This window comes from Thalia democratica, chromosome 2 (genome assembly GCF_965202585.1).
Source record: "Thalia democratica chromosome 2, ktThaDemo2.hap1.1, whole genome shotgun sequence".
Lineage (NCBI taxonomy): Eukaryota > Metazoa > Chordata > Thaliacea > Salpida > Salpidae > Thalia > Thalia democratica.
In genome coordinates this window covers 3,274,317-3,295,438 of record NC_139166.1, presented here as the reverse complement: position 1 = coordinate 3,295,438, position 21,122 = coordinate 3,274,317, and the positions used below count along the sequence as shown (strand labels likewise).

Here is a 21,122-nt window from a genome sequence, read left to right as displayed (position 1 = left end):
TAATTTTGTTTTTTACATAAATAAACTTTATGCATTTTTAAGTTGAACCTATTGAAAGTTTGTTGCTGAAATAAGTTGTTTTTTTCTGCTTTATTTTGGGGTTATTGTAATATAACATAAACAAAAGGGTACATAATTAAACAATTTTAATTAAAGTACACAAATAAAATGTTTTTTATTTATTTAGTAAACGTAAATTATACATAAGAATGAATTTATTGTTCTCAAAAACTAAATAAATATTGACTTCACTATACTTTCAATAAATTTGTAAAGCCTAAAGTAATTTATTGAAGTAAAACATTCAACTAAGAAACAACTAAACTAGTAAACCAATTTTTTTGATTTTTTACAGGGAAATTTTGCGATTAATTTTTTTATAGACTAAAAAGTAGTTTAAAGAGGGCGCAAAATGGAAAAAGTGGAAAACAAGGATTTGCTGGAAGAGTTATCTCAACAGCCGTCAAGTGAACCGACGGTGGAAATAAGCAACTCTGACAATTCTCAGGTCCATTTGGAAGGCGCAAACAACTTGAACAACGTCCATCTTGAAGACCCCGCGGAAGCTCCCAAAAGCTCCGGAGACCACCAGAGGCTTCCGGTGAAAGTTTTGGGGGACGCGAGAACCAGTAAGGTGTCCGAGGAAAAGACGCCCTCCGGTGGTGAGAGGCGCACGAGACCCTCCACCCCACAGAGAATTGTCACTTCGAGGCCGCCCACGCCGACGCGGAAGTTTGATGAAAAGTACGCGCTGATCAGGGAGAGGAAGAAGGCTAATGAGTTCAGGATGGGTTTGTTATTAAATAATTATAAATTTAATTATTATAATTAATAGAACTTCAGCTTCAACAAGTTTAAATAAATCTAATTGGTTTTGCAGATTTTGAGGTTTTTTATTTACAAATATGTGTATCTTCTTCTAGTTTCAACAAGTAACATTCTTCAAACAACTTTAATTTACTTAATTTGTTTATGTAAAGTTTTTTGTTATTATCAAAGTATAAACAAATTGAGTTTAATTTGGTATCAAATATTTTTTGCTAATTGTCATAATTTCCGGAATTGATAGATCTCCATTTATAACAAGTTGTTAAATTTAAAAATAAGTTTTTGTGGATTCAAAATTTATTTTTAAAACAATTTTAGTTTGTTCAACAATTTTGTCGTTATTAAAGTCTTAACAAATGAAATTAATATGCATTTATTTTAGTTGTTTTAATATTTAAACAAGTAATTTTAATTTGATAGCTTAATTTTCAATGTAAAATCAATTTTTTTAGTAAGTTAATTTTTAATTAAAAAATTAACTTAAACAAGTGGTGTTATTTTGTAATGCTGCGGTATTAAAATCAAGAAAGTTAATATAAATTAATTTAACAATAAACTATATTAATGCTAAGTTTTAAACAGTTGGTGTTTATGTTATATTCTTCAAAATATTCAAGAAGCCAATATACAAATTAAATCTAGTAATGGTAAAATTAAAGTTGTACTTATGAAATACTCTCTTTTACACTTTTTTACAGGTTATAATATGCAGTCTTCAATTATAAGTTTTTAGTTATTCATAAAATAATTAAATTACCAAAAAACTCTTTTTTTTTTTTGCATAACTTTAAAGGTCCATTTTCAGTTTTATCAATTTTGTGTATATTTTATTTGTGTAAAATTTTCTGATCTTTAATAGGCATACCAATGTAAATGAACTAAGTATAATATTAGATGAATCAAGTACTAACATTAAGAGAATATGTTTGTTATTAGTACTTTTGTATCTTGTTCAAGTAGCTTGTTTTTATTCGTAAGTTTCTTAAATTTGTTGATTTTAGTTCAACCTTTAAGCTGCATAACATGAAACAATATTGTAAGTATTATTACTTCAAAACTAAATATTCAGTTTATATAGTTACATAAGCTTGATTTATTTAATTTAAATAATAAGTAAACAAGTTAAACAAATTCATTTTTTCACTTATTTTCAATGTATATTTGTTATATAAATGTAGCAAAGTTTGTATCGGTACCCGAAATAATTCTTTATACTAGATATGTAAGTAGATGAACATTTTTTTGAAAAAATCTTTTTAAAACTCTGAGGTAAAGCTTCGGTTGATTAAAAACATTGTTGGAGATATCAATTTAAATGAAATTTGTAGCAAAGTTTAATTTTATGTAGCTTTTCCAAATAGTTTTGTTTTCATTTTATTTTCCACATCTTTTAGTAAATTGATGTGTGAAATAAGTTAAATTTATTGATAATATTTGAATTGGAATTTATAATTAGATGTACTCATATGTTATTAAGTCTAATAGATATGAAAATTGTGACTACCAAATTATGAACAAAATTTTCACTTATTTAAAACTTTTATTGCATTTTTGTTTATTTGCACTTTTACTTATTTAATTTTTAAAGTTCAAACTAATTTCATTCATACAAATCTTGTGATCACGATTTTTATTAAACCCAATTTTATTTTATTTTTATGTTAGCAAACAAAAAGCAGTAAAAGTTAATGTTTTATTTGCTCAGAAAGTTGAAAAAACAAATGCTGAATAATAATAGAAATAATAATAATAAAACACTTTTTTCAAAGTTTTGTTCCTTGAATACAATTCTGAAAATCAAATGAAAGTATTATACACTGAACCAATGTATAAAATAAAACTAATTAACAATGTGGCAACTTACGATTATTTGTGTTTTGTTCAAAAAGCTCCGTTTTTATTTGCCCACCACATCAGCTTCGAGTAAATATTTAACCAGCCGAATGTTATTCCACCTTTTGTCTCTTAAAAAAGCTGACTTGATATTATTTAATTTTATTTCTTGTACGAAAGTTTTACTGTCACCCTAACGACTTCTCATCCCTTGTAAATTTTTTTTTTTTGATAAAACTGCTGTGTAAATATCAACTAATTGCAATGTATCGTATAATGTTTGTCGTGCTTAGGTGTCACTGTACAAACACAAAACATTTGCTGCAGTTAAATTTGAAAATAAAAATTAGAGACCTAAAAATTTACCGACTTGATTTGTTTTTGTTGCAAACTCAAAGTTTAAAATTCAAGTTAAATTTCTTAAGTTTTTTTTACACGAAAGGGGTCCAATTTTTATTTTAAGATTTAATTTTATTTTGAAAGTGGCATTTGCTTTAATCTTTGTGTTGTTTTTTTTTTTTTTGAAAATGTTTGATGATAATACTTGACTGTCTAAGTTTTTTAATCGTACCATTTGATGTTTTTGTTGTAGTATAATTAGAGTTTTGTTTTATATTTTTGACGTCATTTTTTTTTCACTTTTTCTTCATAAATAACAAAATTAAAAAAATTAAAAAAAAAATTCTTAAAACTTGTTTTATCAGTTTTAGTGACAACCATTGTTTCTGTTCAGTTATTATCTATTTAGTATTTTTATTCTTTCAAGTGAAAAATTCAATGTTACATAACTATTAAACTTTGTCTCATTGTTCAGTTTGTTGATGAATTGATCTATATTTAATTTTCTAATTTTAATAGTTTTTTTTTAATATTTTTATTCTATCAACAGTAATATTGAATAATACATAATTATGTCTTTGTTTTAGAGATCATACTATAGTTCAGTTAAGTAATATTTATTTAATTTGTTATATTTTCAATAGTTTTTTTAATAACGAGGATTAATTTGTTAACCATTTTGTTTATTTATTTATTTTTTTTTATAGAACAAGGGGCCATGGAAAAAATTCGCAAAAACGAAGAAATTTTCATGAACTACGAAAGAAAAGTTCAAGAAAAAAGAGAAAAGCTAAAAAGTGAAGGTGAATTTAAATTTATTATATATTATATATTTATTATATTTTTGAATTATACAATTTTTTTAATAAAGTATTTGCATTTCAATTAGCATGTTAAATATTTGCTAATCAAAGGATTTTGTAGTCATTTTTATAAATTTGCTGTAAATACTAATATTTGCTTCTTTGCTGATATTAAAGTATATTTGTAATTAAAGTTAAATTATGTTTATCACATACAATAGTTATTAGTGAAACACATTTTATAATTTAACAGTGTATTATTTATAGCAAATGTTTCAATGTTTTTCAATGTTGTATAAACATATATATATATATTGATTGTTGTAGTTAAAGTTGTAGGTTTTTTTTTGAATAAATTTTAACTAGTATTTTTATAAATTGTTCACAGGCAAAAGGTTAGAAGATAAAAGAAAGATGGTTGAAGAAAGAAAAGAAAAAATCATCAAGGAAAATAAGGTAATTTTTATTGAATTGATAAAAAATAATTAATATTGTTTTGTAAATACTGGTTCAAGTTTACAAGCATCAAATTTTGTGGACGCCTTTTTTTTAAATTTTACAAATAATTCATTTATTTAAACTTCTAGTTAATATCAAAATAGTTATAAAATTAGTTCTACAGCTCAATTACAATTCAACGTAAGTTTCAAGTCAAATTCTTCTATTTGTTTGTTATATAGAATATTTCGTCATTAAAAGCCGAGGGTCGAAAAATGCTAGATTGCATTACTTTATTAGAACATAATGTAGTTTTTCGACTTTATTATTATAATTTAAGTGATTTACAATATATTTTATAAAACATGACTCTCTGCTGCTTGTGATACATTTTAACTTTTTTATTCAATCATAGTTTTCCAAATTTTTTGACTCAGAGAAACAACACTTGTACCAAAAATAAATTCAAGTCTTAGCATTGCACATTGAAAATCCCATGTAGAAATTCCAACAGGATTTTTGAAAATAATTTATTTTCTGTTCCTATGAAAGAAAGACAAAGCTAATGCTACTTATGCAGATCACATAAATAAACACATCTCCAAAAAGCCCACTTACAAATCTTACTTGTTTTTCAATCAGAAAAATAAAAAGATAATTTTACATAAACTGATGTTATTTATAACTAAACCTTGAAAAGTTTTGCTTAAAGACTAATTTTTTCATACTTCTTGTTAATTGAAATAAAGTAAAGTTTAACTTTAATTAACGAACAAAACTTGCTTGAAATTAAAAAAAAACAATAAAACAGAACAATTGCTCAAAAAATCATTGTTCAGCACTAGATATTTATCATATATTTCTAAAATAACTTATTTTTAATAAAACAGAGTTATCACTCTAACAGTAATACAACAAGATATTGTCACATAGAAAGAAGTGATCTTACAATAAACCAATGTTGTATTTAACTTATTTTTAGTAAAACTATTGTTCAGCATTAAATATTTTTATTATATATTATATCAACAAACAGAGAAAGACATCTTCACAATAAATTAATTTTAATTTTTCAACCAACTAAACATTCAAAGAAAGACGTTGCTGATCTTAAAAAAATGCAGCAATTCATTGTCACATGAAGCAGGGTTGACAGAAACCTTAAATCTGGAAAAACCTGGAATTTTGAACAATTTTAACATGCTAAAAAGTAAAATTTAAATTTGACACAAAAAATGTATCATATAGATAAAAAAAATTTACTGAATTTGTTAAAAAAACACTTTTACAGTATCTTTTCAATGTTTTTATACTATTTAACACAGTTTCTTACCTTAAACTTAACTTTAAACTGAAAATAGACCCAAAATGTGTACTTTTAAAAGCCTGAAGGAAATTTTAGAAAACCTGAAGAAAATTTGCCAAAAACATTTGGCAACCCTGATAGAAATGTATGATCTTCTAATAATTTTTAATAAAAACAGAGAAAGAGCTGATCCTGCAGAAAACGCAGCAGCAATATGTTGCTAATAGACATACTTCATAATATTTATTTGTTATAATAATTTGTTCATAATATTTATTTATTTATTTTCAGAGAAAAACGGAGCTGATCCTGCAAAAAACCCAGCAGCAGGCGCAGCAGGCGGTGGTGATGAGGAAGCAGCCGTCGAGAGCCAACCAGAAGAAGAGGTGGAGCTGGAGCGCCAACGCGACATCTGGTGGCGGGGGTGAGTAAACAGTTTTAATTGGTATGAAGAGAATTCTGAATCACAAAATCACAAAAAATACTAGAATTTTTAACAAATATCACTAAAGTGGGGGGTAAGTGTACAGTTGTAATTAGTACTGGTTTTATTATGGAGAGAATTGTGAAATTTTTTAATAAATTAGTAAGTTGTTATTAGTAATATTATGAAGAGAATTTCGAAAATTTTTTTAAAAATTAGTAAGTTGTTATTAGTAGTTATTATGACGAGAATTCTGAAAAACTTTAAAAAATTAGTAAGTTGTTATTAGTAATATTATGAAGAGAATTGTGAAAATCTTTAAAAAATTAGTTAGTTGATATTAGTAGTAGTAATATTGTGAAGAGAATTCTGAAAATCTTTAAAAAAAATAGTGAGTCGTTATTAGTAATATCAGGGTTCGTGCGCGTCAGGCTAAGTCAGGCTAAATCAGGCTAAATCAGTTTTTTTGAAAAAAGTTGAAAAACGTCAGGCTAAATCAGTTTTTATGTTTAAAAATTTGAGAATCTCAGTTTTTGTCAGTTCAAATGCATGAAGTTTTTTAATTAAGAATAAATTGAGATGTGAATTTATTTATAAATAACGATTTAGTTATTAAAGACAAAATCAGTCAGTATTTGTAAAAATAAGTGCTTCAAACCTTTTGTTGAATCTCTCAAATAATTTTAAGAATCTTCATTATTTTGTTTTTAGTAGATTATATACGTCATAATTATAAAAATTCACAAAAAAGTACAGTTTAAACATTACAGTTTAGTTTAACAACTTTGCTGTGTGTCTGAATTTGTTTACATGAGCTTTGTTTTTCAGAGCTTAGTTGGTTAAACTGTTTTAATTTCTAATTTAATGGCTTTTTACCAAATACTTTTTAGATTAAAACTCTTAGCAGTTTATTCATATACTTTATTTTCTGTTCATTCAAAGTTATTAGAGATATTCACAAGACTAAAACTTAGCTTAAAGATATAAGTTCATAAGTAGTAGATTCATATTTTGCAAGTTAATGAGTTGATAGTAACTTTTATTTTACTCTTTTTAAATGTTTCAGTTTACTATAACGCTTAGATAATTTTACTTAGCAAAATGAAGCTTATTTTAAAATTTAGTTTTTTTACTTAAAAAGTTCAAATTAAGTGATAAAAGCATGTATTTTAAAAACAGGTATATGATAAACTTATTGTTTTCAAAATTATGTTGTTAATGAAAACTAAGTTTTAGAGTCCAGATCATGTGTTTAATACTTATATTTATGTATTCGTTTAAAAGGATTCTTTGAAATAACTTATGTAATATCATGATTAGCTTAATTAGTTATTTTAAAAATTAAGATGCTTTAATGATAACAAAGTTTTTGAGAGATGTGTTTAATTACATTTTGTTTTTCTTTTACAGACTTATTCACATTTCTGTTTTAATAAAAGCTTCTGGTCCAGTCATGTAACTTATAATTGACGAATTCAAGTACTAATTGACACGAACCCCGTATATGGGTGATATAGGTGGATGTAACTAAGCCCCAAAATTTAATAAAGGTATGAATTCATTGAAGCAGAAATTACAATGACCAGTTAAAAATATTCAAGTTGCTTGGTAAGCGATTGATAGATGTTGAAAAATAACTGATTTATATATTTATTTTCTTTAAAAGTAGTTTTGTGAATACTTTTATTGTGTTAATTTGCTAATTGAGACCCCCCGATACCCAAAATGCCTTCTGAAGGTGATTTTTTCTACTTTGAAAAAATGTCAGGCTAAATTGGTCTCTGTCAGGCTAAATGAAAAGGAATTTCGCGCACGAACCCTGAATATTGTGAAGAGAATTCTGAAAATCTTTAAAAAGTTAGTGAGTTGTTATTAGTTGTGGTATTATTACGAAGAGAATTCTGAAAATCCTTAGAAAAAATTAGTAAGTTGTTATTAGTATTATTATGAAGAGAATTCTGAAAATCTTTTAAAACGTTAGTGAGGTGTAATTAGTAGTGGTATTATTATGAAGAGAATTCTGAAAATCTTAAAAAAAATTAGTAAGTTGTTATTAGTATTATTATGAAGAGAATTCTGAAAATCTTCAAAAAAATTAGTGAGTTTTTATTAGTAGTGGTATTATTATGGAGAGAATTCTGGAAATTTTTAAAAAGTTAGTGAGGTGTTATTAGTATTATTATGAAGAGAATTCTGAAAATCTTTAAATAATTGGTAAGTTGTTATTAGTAGTAGTAGTATTATGAAGAGAGTTCTGAAAATCTTTAAAAAATTAGTGAGGTGTAATTAGTAGTTATTACGAAGAGAATTCTGAAAATCCTTAGAAAAATTAGTTAGTTGTTATTAGTAGTTATGGAGCACAAACGTGTCATCTGGTGGTGGGGTGTGTTTACTGCTTAAACTTTTATTTTAGATAGTTTAGGATAGTTAATGTGTTTACATGTTTTATGTGCGGTTGGGTATAATAAGGGTATCTTTGGTATTTATCGCAGTGTGCAGGGTTGCCAAAAAACTTTGAATCCTGAAAGAATCTGGAGTTTGACAGTTTAGGCTAAAATGTCTGGAATTTGAGAAGTTTTGATAAAATTCCTGGAATTTGAACAAAAATAACTAAAAACCTGGAATTTTGAACAAAAATAACTAAAAAACCTGTAATTTTGAATAAAAATCACTAAAAAACCTGGAATTTAAAGCAATGTGGGGTACTTTTGGTTTTTTTTGCAGTGTAGGGACCACATTGCTGAGTCATCAAAAAAACAAATGAGAGTGTTGGCCTGGTATAGTTGATTGTGGGGGATGTTATAAATAAACATACGTAGTAATATTTAGTCTTTAGAAGCAGTAACAAAAAAAAGTTTTTTTGACTTTTTACTTATTTCAATGTCAGTCTATTAGATGATAACAAAATTGACAAAATTACAAAACTAAATTGTAGTACGTTATAAAAATTATATCAGTGTTTTTGTTTACTATTGATTATTTACATTAAGCAGTGTACAAGAAAGATTTATAAATGAAAATATTCGAGTTCATATCATAATACTACATGTCTAATTGACTTTTTGTGTAATATTCTTATGCTGTAATGTATTACATGTTTTCAATTTTTTTTGATAGAAAAAACTTTAAAAGAGCTATTTTCTTGATCAAACATTCAATTTAATGAAAATAGTGGAAATTATGTTTTTATAAAAATTCAAAAGCAAATTTATCATTGTAAAAGTTTCATTTAAAGTTCGCTAAAAAGCAAAACTTTGTATACGCACATTAAAACATGTAGATAAGGTTAAATTTAAAAATATTTTATTTAAAAGTCACACTAAACGAAACTAAATGTGCTCTTCGTTATTGATTTATAATCTTTAAAACATTTTAACCAATAAGGACAGTCTGGTAACAAATTCGATTTCAATTTAACCAATATGTTGGAATTCCTAGGGTAAGAGTACTGTTTTTACACAAAACTAAAAAAAAGTATAAATAATTCATGGTTAAGAAAGCTGTGACTTATAAGTTTAGCAACTTTAAAGTTTACAAGTTAGCAGCTAGCTTTTCTACAAAGATAGTTTTTCCATATCCATATTTTGATTCTTGTTTTCCAATGCTGTATGCTGAGCAATGTTTTTTATGTTTTGTCGATTTGAACAAGTTTTTATTAACTATTTTTAAGTTAGGAATGAAATTGAAACTTGTTGGTGAAATAAAGTGTCAAAACATAATGTATTTGCACAAAAATACAAGAATGTACGACTCATTACCAATATTACGAAAATAAACATATATTGCTTAACTTAGATGATATACTATTTATACTTAAATGATAAATGTAAAAGAATAATCGATAAAAAGTTGACTACTTATAAATTTTGACGCTTTCCTTAAAAATTCTAGTTTGTTTTCCACTGTTAAGCAATGTGATTATATTTCGTTTTATTGATCAACAAATTGTATTGATTTTTTAATTTGGCAGACTACAGTCTAGTACGTGAACAACTTTTCAAATTACAAGTTTAGTAGTTTCAAGTTCAATACAATAAGTTTTTATTTCATACTTTAAATTGTAAAATAATGAATTTTGTCGTGAACAAAATAATTTCAGTGTATGTTCGACCATTGTATTATTTCTCATAAAAATTTTTATTATTTATTTAAGTTTAAATGAATAACTGTTTTAAAGATTTTTCTAAAATGAATAAAGTATTTGTTTTATAAAGCTTGTCTAATACTTACATAAACAATTGTACAATCGATTAACTTTTGATTACTATTGTTTAATAAGGTGTAAAAATAAAATATGATTAATTTACTAATTACTTTCAAATTCATTGCCAAAAATTGTTTTAGTTAGTTTGAGTGAAATTTTTTTAAATATTTCTCAGCTAATGTACTTGTTGAATATTTCTTAAAATATACATTTTAGTATAAGTTTTAGTAATAAACACGTTTTTATTTCAATAACTAAGAAACATTTTTTACAAATATTTTAAAATTTATCATTTCTTAAAGGTACAATTATGTAAGTTTTTATGGAAAATAAATAAAAGTTTAATTTTTTAGAGTCAAAAATTTTACTTCAATACAACAAATTACCATATACCTCAGAATTGTTATACAAATTTTTCTTACCATCTAGGCAATTTAACCCTCAATTATGTTTGTTAAATTTACAAGACCCAAATTTTTACATTACTTAATTTTTTGAATTGAAAAACAAGCAGGAAAAAAAGTTAATAATTACCTTAATGAGCAGAAGTATGCTAAATTCAAGGTAACTTTCTATACCAACAAATTATCATGTAAATTGTTATACAATATTTCCTACCTTCTGGGCAATTTAACCCTCAAATATGTTCGTTAAAAGTAAAACACACAAGTTTTTACATTACTTAAGTTTTTAAATTGAAAAAAGCAAAAAAATAAGTTAAAAAATACTAATTCAGCAGAATTATACTAAATTCAAGGTAACTTTTTATTCCAACAAATTATCATATAAATTGTTATACAACTTTCTTACCTTCCAGGCAATTTAACCCCCAAGTATGCAGCTTTTTCGCCTCAAATATTTCTACCACGTTTCAAATGCGGCATTAACTTTAAAAACTTTTCGTATTAGCGGTATGTTTTTATTATGCAAGTTGAAAAATAAAAGCATTTGTGGTTTATTGTCTTTAACTTTGTACTGAACTAAATGTATACTTGAGAGCTGAAATTGATATGAATTTATACTAGATATTTTAATTTATTTATAATGTATTTAAAAACCACAGTGCTTTTACTTAGTTTTATTATACAAGTTGAAAAATAAAAGTATTGAGTAAAAAAAGTGGTTGGTTGTCGAAAGTTTACTTTATACTGAGCTAATTGTGTATTTGATATTCATACTGGTTTATACTAAATATTTAAATTTTACTAATGGTATAAAAGCTAATATTGTAAGGCCTTTCAGAGCTTTAATTTAGTTTTGTTGTACAAGTTGAAAAAAAGTTTGTGGTTTATAAGTTATGTAAGTAGATTTTTAGTTTATATAAGTAATTTTTATTTGATAATTAATAATTATCTTATAAAACATAATACTGGACAGCTAAAAAATAAATTGTAATTTAATATTTCAGTTTATTATAATTTTATAATAGTTTTATTGTTTTTCAGAAACTTCATGTCTTAACTTACCGTAAATGACCTTAGAGCCTTTTAGCAATAATGTTTATATAAAAAAAATTTTTTCAATGTGTATTTACAACTATTTATATACTCAGGTAAAAACATAATTTTACTTTCAGTTATACATTTTAATTTTTTATGTTTATTACAAATGTCATGTTTTATTTTTGTTAAAACTTCAATATTTTTTGTGTCGTTAATATCAGCAGCTAGTAATGCCTTTGGCTATTTGGGCACTTACACATCATAAAGTTTAAAAAAATGGTTTTTACAAAAGTAAGAAGTAAACATTTTTTGTATTACAAAAACGCATTTACTTATTGTTTCAAAGTTTAAACCACAATGCTCTTAGCTTCCAAAAATTTTTTTGTGCGTTTTGGTTAAAAAATAAATGTTCTTCTTGATAAAATCCGTCTTAATTAAAGATTGGTCTTTTGCAATGTTTGTTCAGTTACTAAAGACAAATTTTCATTTTCCTCAAAAATAATTTTAGATGACTTATAGAAATTTTGATGTAAGTTTTTTCTGCTGTATTAGCCTAAAGTTTTTAGGCAAATTTGTTTTTGATAAAGTGTTTATGAAGTAGGGTGTTAATTTTTAGTAGAAAACTACTTGATATTTTATTCGATATAAAGCTTACCAACTAATTGTTACAAAGTTTAACAGAAAACTTTGTTTTTTTATATCATTGTGTATAAATGGATTATAGTACTGTCATCAAAAGCTAGTATAATTGATTGTTTTTCTTAAAAAATATTAACAAATAGAAATAGTTGTTTTATACTATTATTTTTATGATAAAAAATTAACAACTAATTGAAGATAATTAAGTTTAGAAATAATTAAAGCCAACTAATTGTTACAAAGTTTAATAAAATGTAAAAAAAATCTAAAATAAGATTGAAAACAAGTGGATTGTAGTTCTGTTGTTAAAACTTATTAAATTTGATTGTTATTCTTATTAAAATTTTGTTAAATAAAGCATCAAGTAAATATGCCCTTATCTTAATGATAAAACTTTAATAATTAATTGAACCTAAGTTAAAGTTTAGAAATAAATAAAGTCGAGTTTTAAATAATATTGAAATTAAATACAATTTGCCAGTAAAATATCAAACAATTATGTAATTAGCTGGCTGCAACTACCAAATTATGCATAACAATTTTAACACCGATTTCTCATTGTAATTTGGTAACACCTTTTTTAAATACCACTAATTGCATCTGTGCAAAACAGACCAAAAATATGCCCTTACCAAAATATGCTACAAGGAATTACTTGAACAAAAAGTTGTTTTAATAAATGAAGTTTTATTTGTAGAAAGTATACAAAACTGACATTTTTAAATCAAAAATCGCTACAGAAACAATAATTAGTTTTTAAGAACATTTTGATAATATAATTTTTTTAATTCGTTTCTAAAGCATTCGTTCATATTAAATAGTTTTTGCTAATTTATTTTGGTAAGTTCTGTTTATAGTTGTGAACTTGGTACTTTTAAGATTTATGTAAAATTATAATATTTTTCTATAAAAATTTGTTGGTTATATTAATTTATTTTTAAAGTACTTGTTATATACTACTTATAGTTTCACTCAAATTTAAATGAGTAACCCTCTTTTTATTTGAAAATTGTTTGTTTGTATAGTTTTACTACTTTGTAATTTTTTAAAGCACTAAAATGCACAGTTAAACAGTTTTCTAAACTCAACCAGTAGTACAAAAACTGGTAGTTTTTAATCTTATATCAATTTAATGTGACTTATTTTTAGCATTACATTTTCTAGTATTTATAAGGTTTCAAATAGTCATTGAATAGTTTAATTTGAAAATGCAATTAAGTTGTTTACTTTTATTTAAAGTGTTTACACAAAATTACCTGAGTGTTTTACAAAGCTTGATGTGGAACTCAAATTAATGTTAATTTTTAACTAATATTTAAATTAAATGAATTCTGAACGTTTTTTAAAGAAGCTTTAAACTAAATTCGCGTATTTTGATGTTCCTAAATAGATTTAATAGTTCTCATTGAAAATACTTGCAAAAATTTAGAAATGAAACTGTTCTGTATTTTCAAGTTGTTGCAATATTTTTGTATTAATTGTTTTTTGTTATAATAAACTAACATTAGCAAAAATTTTTTTTATTAATTTATAATATACTTTTAAATGAGCGAAATTGTTTTTAATCGTGATAGAAAGAAATCCGAAGCAAAACGTTAATACCTTTAAATAAACTAAAAACAGAAAACAAAGTTTCAAAACTTTGATAAATAAAATTAATAATCCATGTTTAATAACGTTTCATCTGATTAGTTTTCAGACATTTTCATTCTTTTCAAAAGCATTTTATAATTCTTTAAGTATTTTGTTCTAATGTCTAAAATCTTTTGACCAAGCTAAATTAAGTATTGTTAGAAATTAATTGAAATTTTTAATTAAAATAGTGTAGTATATTTTTACCTTCACTTTACATGTTTATTGGACAACTATATTAAATAAATAAATAATACTTCTATGTATCTATAACTTTTGAATTTGCTATCAGTTTATTAAAGTACATTCTAATCAATTAAACAAAAATTTGAATTAAATTGTTTAATTAAAAGTATTTTACATAATAAACATTTTCAAACTTATTGGTGTTATAGAAAGTGTTTACTTTGTTTTTTTTCTAAAGAAACAAAGTTAAAGTTGTGTAAAATTTTAAATACCTTTAAACCTAGATCATAAGTATAATTGATAAGTATAAATAGAAAAAGTTTATTTTTTATCAAATCCTTACTAACTTGTAAACTAAACACATATCGGTGGTTATCATGTAACTTTATATTTTATACAAAAAAATATACAAACATCACAAAACTGGAAGGAAAGTTTTATTAATTCTGTTAATTTTTTTACAAACTTAACGCAAGTTGATGTTAATTTATTGACTGCAAATTTGTATACTTTTTACAAACAAATATCAACGCGAAAATTCATGTAAAATAATTGCTCGGAAAGCTGTAGCATATTTAATTAAAAGGAGAAAGCAAACGTCGCGTTTGCACGGTCATTATTACGTCATGTAGTTTTTGTGACGTCATAAAAGGTGTTGGAAATTGAAACTTGAAGAACTTGTTTATGTGATGAAATTAATTGTGATCTGCCCACTGTGATATAGAGTGCTTAAAATTGTACTAAACTTTGATATTATAAAACAAAAGGTTTTAAAATTTGAAATTAAAACAAAAATAACAATAATAACTTAAACTTGAAAAATTGTCTATTTTGTGATGGATTTGATTGAAAAATAGGCACATGATATATGGAAAAATATTTTAAAATTCTTAATGTAATTTAGATTTTGATAAAAATGTTTGATTTAAATTGTTTAGAGTTTGTTTGGAACCAAAACTAAATAATGTTTTTGATAAAAGTGTGTAAAAAATCTTGCTTGAATTAATACACGTATTAAAAAAAAAACTAATGGTTATTTAAAAGCCACGTAAGGTAAAAATTAGAATATTTAGATCCGTTAATTTTACACTTTTGGTTGAAAAATTTGTCATTAAGTCTTTTTTCTTTTTTGTACGTTCTATCTCACTTGTCTCTATACTTTTACATAAAAAATCAGGTTAGTCTACAACTTTGAGAAAAGTATTTATTTTTTTCTAAAATTTATTCAACTTGATTTAACTACTTTTTTTAACATTAGTAACAATTTATCCAAACTCAGGTCAGTAAAATTTTTAAACAAACTTTTGAAAAACGCATACTTGGTTAGATAATCTAGTTATCTGCATTTCAACTTATACAGAAATAATAGAACTCTATATGCATATACAAACATAATTTTTAAACTGCTTCGGGCAAACCAAATGCATTAAGTGCTTTTTTTTCCAATGCGGTAATTCATAAGTGTTTCTATAAATATCATTATTTTTCATGGTCACTTCAAATGTCGTTACGTCAGTTTTAGTTTTGTTTTTGTTACAAATTGTTGAATTATAAACTAAAAGGTTTTTGATCAACTTAAAACTTATATAATTAAGTTGAAAAGAGTTTTTATTAAAAAAACTATAAAAAGATTTATAAACTTTGAAGTACTTTAATGCTATTTATCTAATTATATACTTAAGATATGGTCATTTTACTTCATTAGTAGTTTGTATTACACTTATAATGTTCGGTAAAGTTACAAAGTTATGCATTTATTTAAGTTAAGATCTGGAAACATTAGTTTTTAATTTTTATAAAACTAAAAAATACTTTTATTAACGTACCAGATTTACACTAAAAAACAGTTATAGCTAAGTTTGATGGCACAAGATATGTTGAACTTTTTAGCTGTTTATGTGTTTATCTCCATTTAATGTGGTCATTTTATCCTCCATTAGTAGTTTGAATTTTTGTTAAACGTGGTTACAAGTTGCTTATTACGACTCTATTTATCTTTACAAACAACTTCACAATAGTAGGAGACTTTTAGTAAATTATTAGTTTGTCTCTATAAATAATGCTCACCATAAAAATGATATTAGTTTCTTATTAAAAAATATGTTTTGTTTACTTCTGCTATGGTTATATTGCTGTCATTACTCTTAGTTGTGGTCAAAATTGTTACATATTGTGCAGTTTTGGAGCAGCTTATCTAGTGAACTTTATAGGAAAGTTATAAAGTTAATTTTTCATTATAGAGCTTTTTTCTAAATTTCTAGCTTAGCTTTCTCTAAAAACTTTTAAGTGATAGCAACGGCTGGTAAATGTATAATTTACACAGTTGCTATTTTGATGATAATTATTAGTAATTTGTTTTTGGTTAGTTTGTCTTTTAAACTACTATTTTTAAGTTAACTAATAAATTTAGTTACACTAAGGTTGTTATTGAACTATTAAATTTTTGTCGGTTTAGCTTGAAATTTTATATAGATACGTTATCTTATGATGATGTTTTAATTTTATTTTATTGCAATAAAAAGTTGTTGGGTAAAAAACTGTTTTGATATACATTTGTAAACTTACAATATATTATTTTGAATTGTTTATCTGGTAAATTTGTTCATATTAAAGACAAAGCAAAATAAATAAAATCTTGAGCATTGTGGTTTTTAAATTTATTGAACTTTATGTTTTAGTTGAAAACTTTTTAATTTATAATATGCATTTCTATTACTAAATCGCTTTAAGTGAAATAATTTTTAATTAAAGCTGTATATAAAAAATAAAAACTATATATATAAAGATAAATTATTTTATATGTTAGTTTAAAATAATTTTATTTTGTGTGTTTCTGTAAAGTTAGTATTAAAAAAAGTGTTAAATGTGGGTTGTATAATCAAAGTGTAAATTGAGTTTCTGTTAAATTATAAATTATATTATCTTGAACTAATGTTTTTGACATTAAATGTCTTAGAATGTGTAAACTATTATATACTTTTTACTTCAGATTTGTACATTGACTTTTGACATTTTTAAATTTTAAAGCCATGACTAATGGATTTTAAAATTCATTTCTACACCATAAACATTATCGATTTCTAATGTTTGGCGTTTTTACTCACAACGTATATTTTTACAAAAGTGTTATGATTTTTTGGTATGTTAAAAAAATTAACGTGTTTATAATTTCAGGTTGGACTTTTTCTGTTAGGTTTGATCAGTTTAAGATTGAAACTAAAATTTACAAATTTAGCAAAACTATGTTAAGACCTTATTTAAAACTACATTTTAGTATGTTTACTTTCAAGTGTATTGTATTTAACATCAAGGTTCGTAAAAGTGTAAAATTAAATTTATCTTTGTAAAAAGATTTTTTTGAAATAGGATTATTGTTAATAGTTTAAAGAACTACATTTTAGTTATTTCTGCAAAGTTAATCTTTTCAGAAACACTCTATTAACGGTAGTATAAATAGTTACATGTTAATGTTTTTTGATGATACTCTTTTGTGTTGATTAAATGATTATGGAAAAAAACGCTCTAGACAAGTCTTAGCAAGTTTTATTTACCTACTTAAGTATTTTAATGCTACTAGCCAAACTTTATGAGCTCACCATACATGAATAGTTTTCTTATATTTATAATCTGTCAAACACTGTACACTGTTATAAACGAAATAAAAGCCAGTTTGTTTTATCATTCATGGGGATTTTTAGTTGTTAAAAAATCAAAATATAAAAAATTTAAGAATTATTAGTTTATGGTAACACTGCTGATATTGTATCTTGATATAGTAATAGTTTTTAAAGCTACACTCACTATTTGGTTAATTTTTAAACTTTGAAAATACTGCACTTCATAGATATAAAACAATAGTAATTATATATTTGTTTTTATATTAATGTGATCTAACATTTCTTACAGGTGTATTTCTACAGGAAACTCTTTTATTTATTTATTTTTTTTAATATGTACTAATATTTCACAGATATGTTATCAACTGGTAACTTTTTTAATTCTTTTTTTTAATATGTACTAATATTTCACAGATATGTTATCAACTGGTAACCTTTTTATTTATTTTTTTTTATTGTGTACTAATATTTCACAGATGTGTTATCAACTGGTAACTTTTTTAATTCTTTTTTTAATGCGTACCAATATTCCACAGGTGTGTTACCAACTGGAAACTTTTTCATTTATTTATTTTTTTAATATGTACCAATATTTCACAGGTGTATTATCAACTGGGAACTTGCGATCAAGCCCTTCGTCAGCGAACATCACAAAACTAAACGATGAAAATACCGGTGGTGACTTCTTTAAAAGTACGTTTGTTAGAAGCAAAATAATGTTTTGTTTGTATTTGTATTAAAATTTCTGTTGTATTAAAAGGGTTACTGTATACAGGGTTGCCATAAAACCTGGAATTTTGCACAAAATCACTAAATTACTTGAAATTTTAAACAGTTTTTACATTTTAAGTAGTAAAATTTTGTTTTGAAACAAAATTTACCATAAAGATAATTTTTTTTTTGTCATCATCAAATATTTTTTTATTAAAAAACACATTTAAACTAGCTTTACAGTATCTTTTCAATGTTTTGATGCTATATAACACAGTTTTTTACCTTAAACCTAATTTGAACTAAAATAATGTGTAATTTTAAAAACCTGGAGAAAATTTGTCTAAACCATTTTGCAACCCTGTGTATAGGTATGTAAGAATATGGGTTGAAATATCAATAGTTCTTTCAAATTTTTTTTATTGTGCTATAAACATTATAAAGTGTTTTTTTTAGGTAGGTGTAAAATTAAAATCTTAAAGCTATGTTGGTAGTAGAGTAAAGTTTAAAAGAACTATTTAGTTTATTTATCTATTTTTATGGTTTGTTAGTGTACAAACTACTTTTTTATAATGTGAAAATATTATAAAGGGTTGTTTCAAGTTTTTTTTTTCTGTCTTTTCAAAATACATATAAGCTCATTTTTAAAGTTAAGATTTATACAGTCAAAAACGCCTAAAAAATCAAATCCATTCAAAATATTTTCGTTTATTTAACTTTTATCAATAGTATACTTTTTCAAGATTTTAACAAACTATATTATTTTATCAATTCAAAAACCCACGTAGTAATTTAGTTGGGAATAATTTCATTCTGATTTGAACAGACATTTTTACGAGTTCTCTAACAAATTTGCATGATTTTATTCAGAAGTTTATACATTTTTGCACACAGATTATATTATATTTTAACAACTTAGCCTTATTGATTATGTGATTAACTAATTTAGTTTATATTCACTGCAATCCAGTAGTTTCAGTAGTTTAGCTTTTACTTTGGTGATTCAAAACACAAATCGTAATTTATATATTTCAAATATGTGTTATTCTTATTTCGATTATTAGATATTGTCATTGTTCTTAAGAAAGAATTTGTCAGAAAAACAACTTATTCACCTAGTTATAAAAATGTTTAACAATTACACAAAAAAAAACTATAAACAAATAGAAATAAAAAAATAATTACACATTAAAAAAAAAATAGTTTATGATTAAATTTTCACGCTAGGTTTAGTTTATAACCACAAAGGAATTTAAAGCAGTGCCCTAATTAGCTGTTGTATAATATTTTTAAAGTTTGTTGTTATTAAATACTTATGCACAGATATTTTACTTGACCACACAGTTATACTTTTGTAGGTTATTATTTTATTGTCAAGTATAAGCAAATACTTTTTTTTTTTCAAGTTGAAAAAATAAATACTTAGATTAAATTTTTATGCGTATTTCACAACAAATTTTTAATAAATCTCTTAATTTTATCTATTTACATCCTTTTGAATAATTAGGATATAAAAAAGTATCAAGTATATCTTCGAAAAATATAATTATAAGATGTTTGAACTTTTTATTTTTACTAAAAGATTAGCAAGTATAAATAGTTTACCCTATTTAATATCAAATTAAATTGAAAATACGTAATAAGAAATACAATACCGAACTTCTAAAACCACTAATCTTATCTATGAAACGTTTTTATATTACATAAGTTTATTTCAACTTCTAAGAATTACTTCTTAATATTTAAGATTTTTTTTTCTAAATTACTAATAAAATGCTTATCTGTGCTCTTTATTATATAATGATGAATATTTTCTTGTTTTTTATATCTATTACTAAAAGTTTGTTTTAAGCTTCAGAATTAAATTTAATGAAAAAAAGTTTTTTTGAAAATGCTTCAACGTATATTTCTATGTTCATTAGTATAAAGCTTTACATTTGGTAAGTAATTTTTATATTCTTGTCAGAAGTTAAATAGAATTAATCAGTAATTTAGTTTAATCATCATTATAATTTTTCTATTGGCATCAATTTGAGATTAGTAACTTTTTACAAAACCAAGTCGTTGAAACATATACAAAAGCCTTAAAAAATTCTGTAACACAGAATGTTATAAAATTTAAACAATTGTATAATTGAATATTTCATTCTAAAATTCGTGTAATATATTAATAAGAGTGAAACGCAATTTTACTTCTACAAAAATAAATTACAAACACAAAAAAGTCCTGATAAAATTCTACTTATAATAAAAAAATCTCCTAAATACCAAAAAAAAATAATTTAGAAAATTTAAATTTAGATAAACGTAGAACTAAACACTCTGTTATAAAACTTGTGTGATTTATATTTTATTGAAAGTTTAAGTTACACTTATACAAAAACTAATTACAAAAAATCCCTTATAATACGCATTACTGTCAAAATTTTTGTCCCTGGTACACCATCAAACTGGTAACGTTTCAGGGGAAGCACCAGAGTTGCAACTGGAAGAGAAGTTCAGCACCCGCGCCTCCGTCACCGACCTCTCGCACATTGCGTTCGCGCAGGGGCTGAGAAACTACTCGGACAAAATTGAAACTTCAAACTCTAGCAATTCTTTATCAGGTTTAAAAAAAAAAAGTGAAGTTTCAAACTGCTGTTTGATAATTTCTTGGGTCGGTTTGTAGGGTTTATGGGCTCTGGGGTGCATTTTTTACTGCAAAAAATGTTTTTTTTTTT

The 21,122-nt window shown here is 24.3% G+C and overlaps 1 protein-coding gene across 4 annotated transcripts in view; it reads left to right on the top strand.

Moving 5' to 3' along the window:
• The first annotated feature begins 360 nt into the window (after positions 1-360).
• Positions 361-21,122, top strand: part of LOC145849701 (uncharacterized) — a 41,977-nt gene continuing 21,215 nt past the window's right edge. For 3 of the 4 annotated variants that reach the window (XM_082954727.1, XM_082954725.1, XM_082954726.1), the window contains exons 1-6: positions 361-791; positions 3,708-3,803; positions 4,192-4,259; positions 5,839-5,971; positions 18,292-18,384; positions 20,868-21,008. In XM_082954727.1, the coding sequence (XP_082810853.1) occupies positions 413-791; positions 3,708-3,803; positions 4,192-4,259; positions 5,839-5,971; positions 18,292-18,384; positions 20,868-21,008 (910 nt within the window). In that variant the 5' untranslated portion in view covers positions 361-412. The remainder of the gene's footprint in view (positions 792-3,707; positions 3,804-4,191; positions 4,260-5,838; positions 5,972-18,291; positions 18,385-20,867; positions 21,009-21,122) is intronic. The other variant, XM_082954728.1, reaches the window with a different exon arrangement.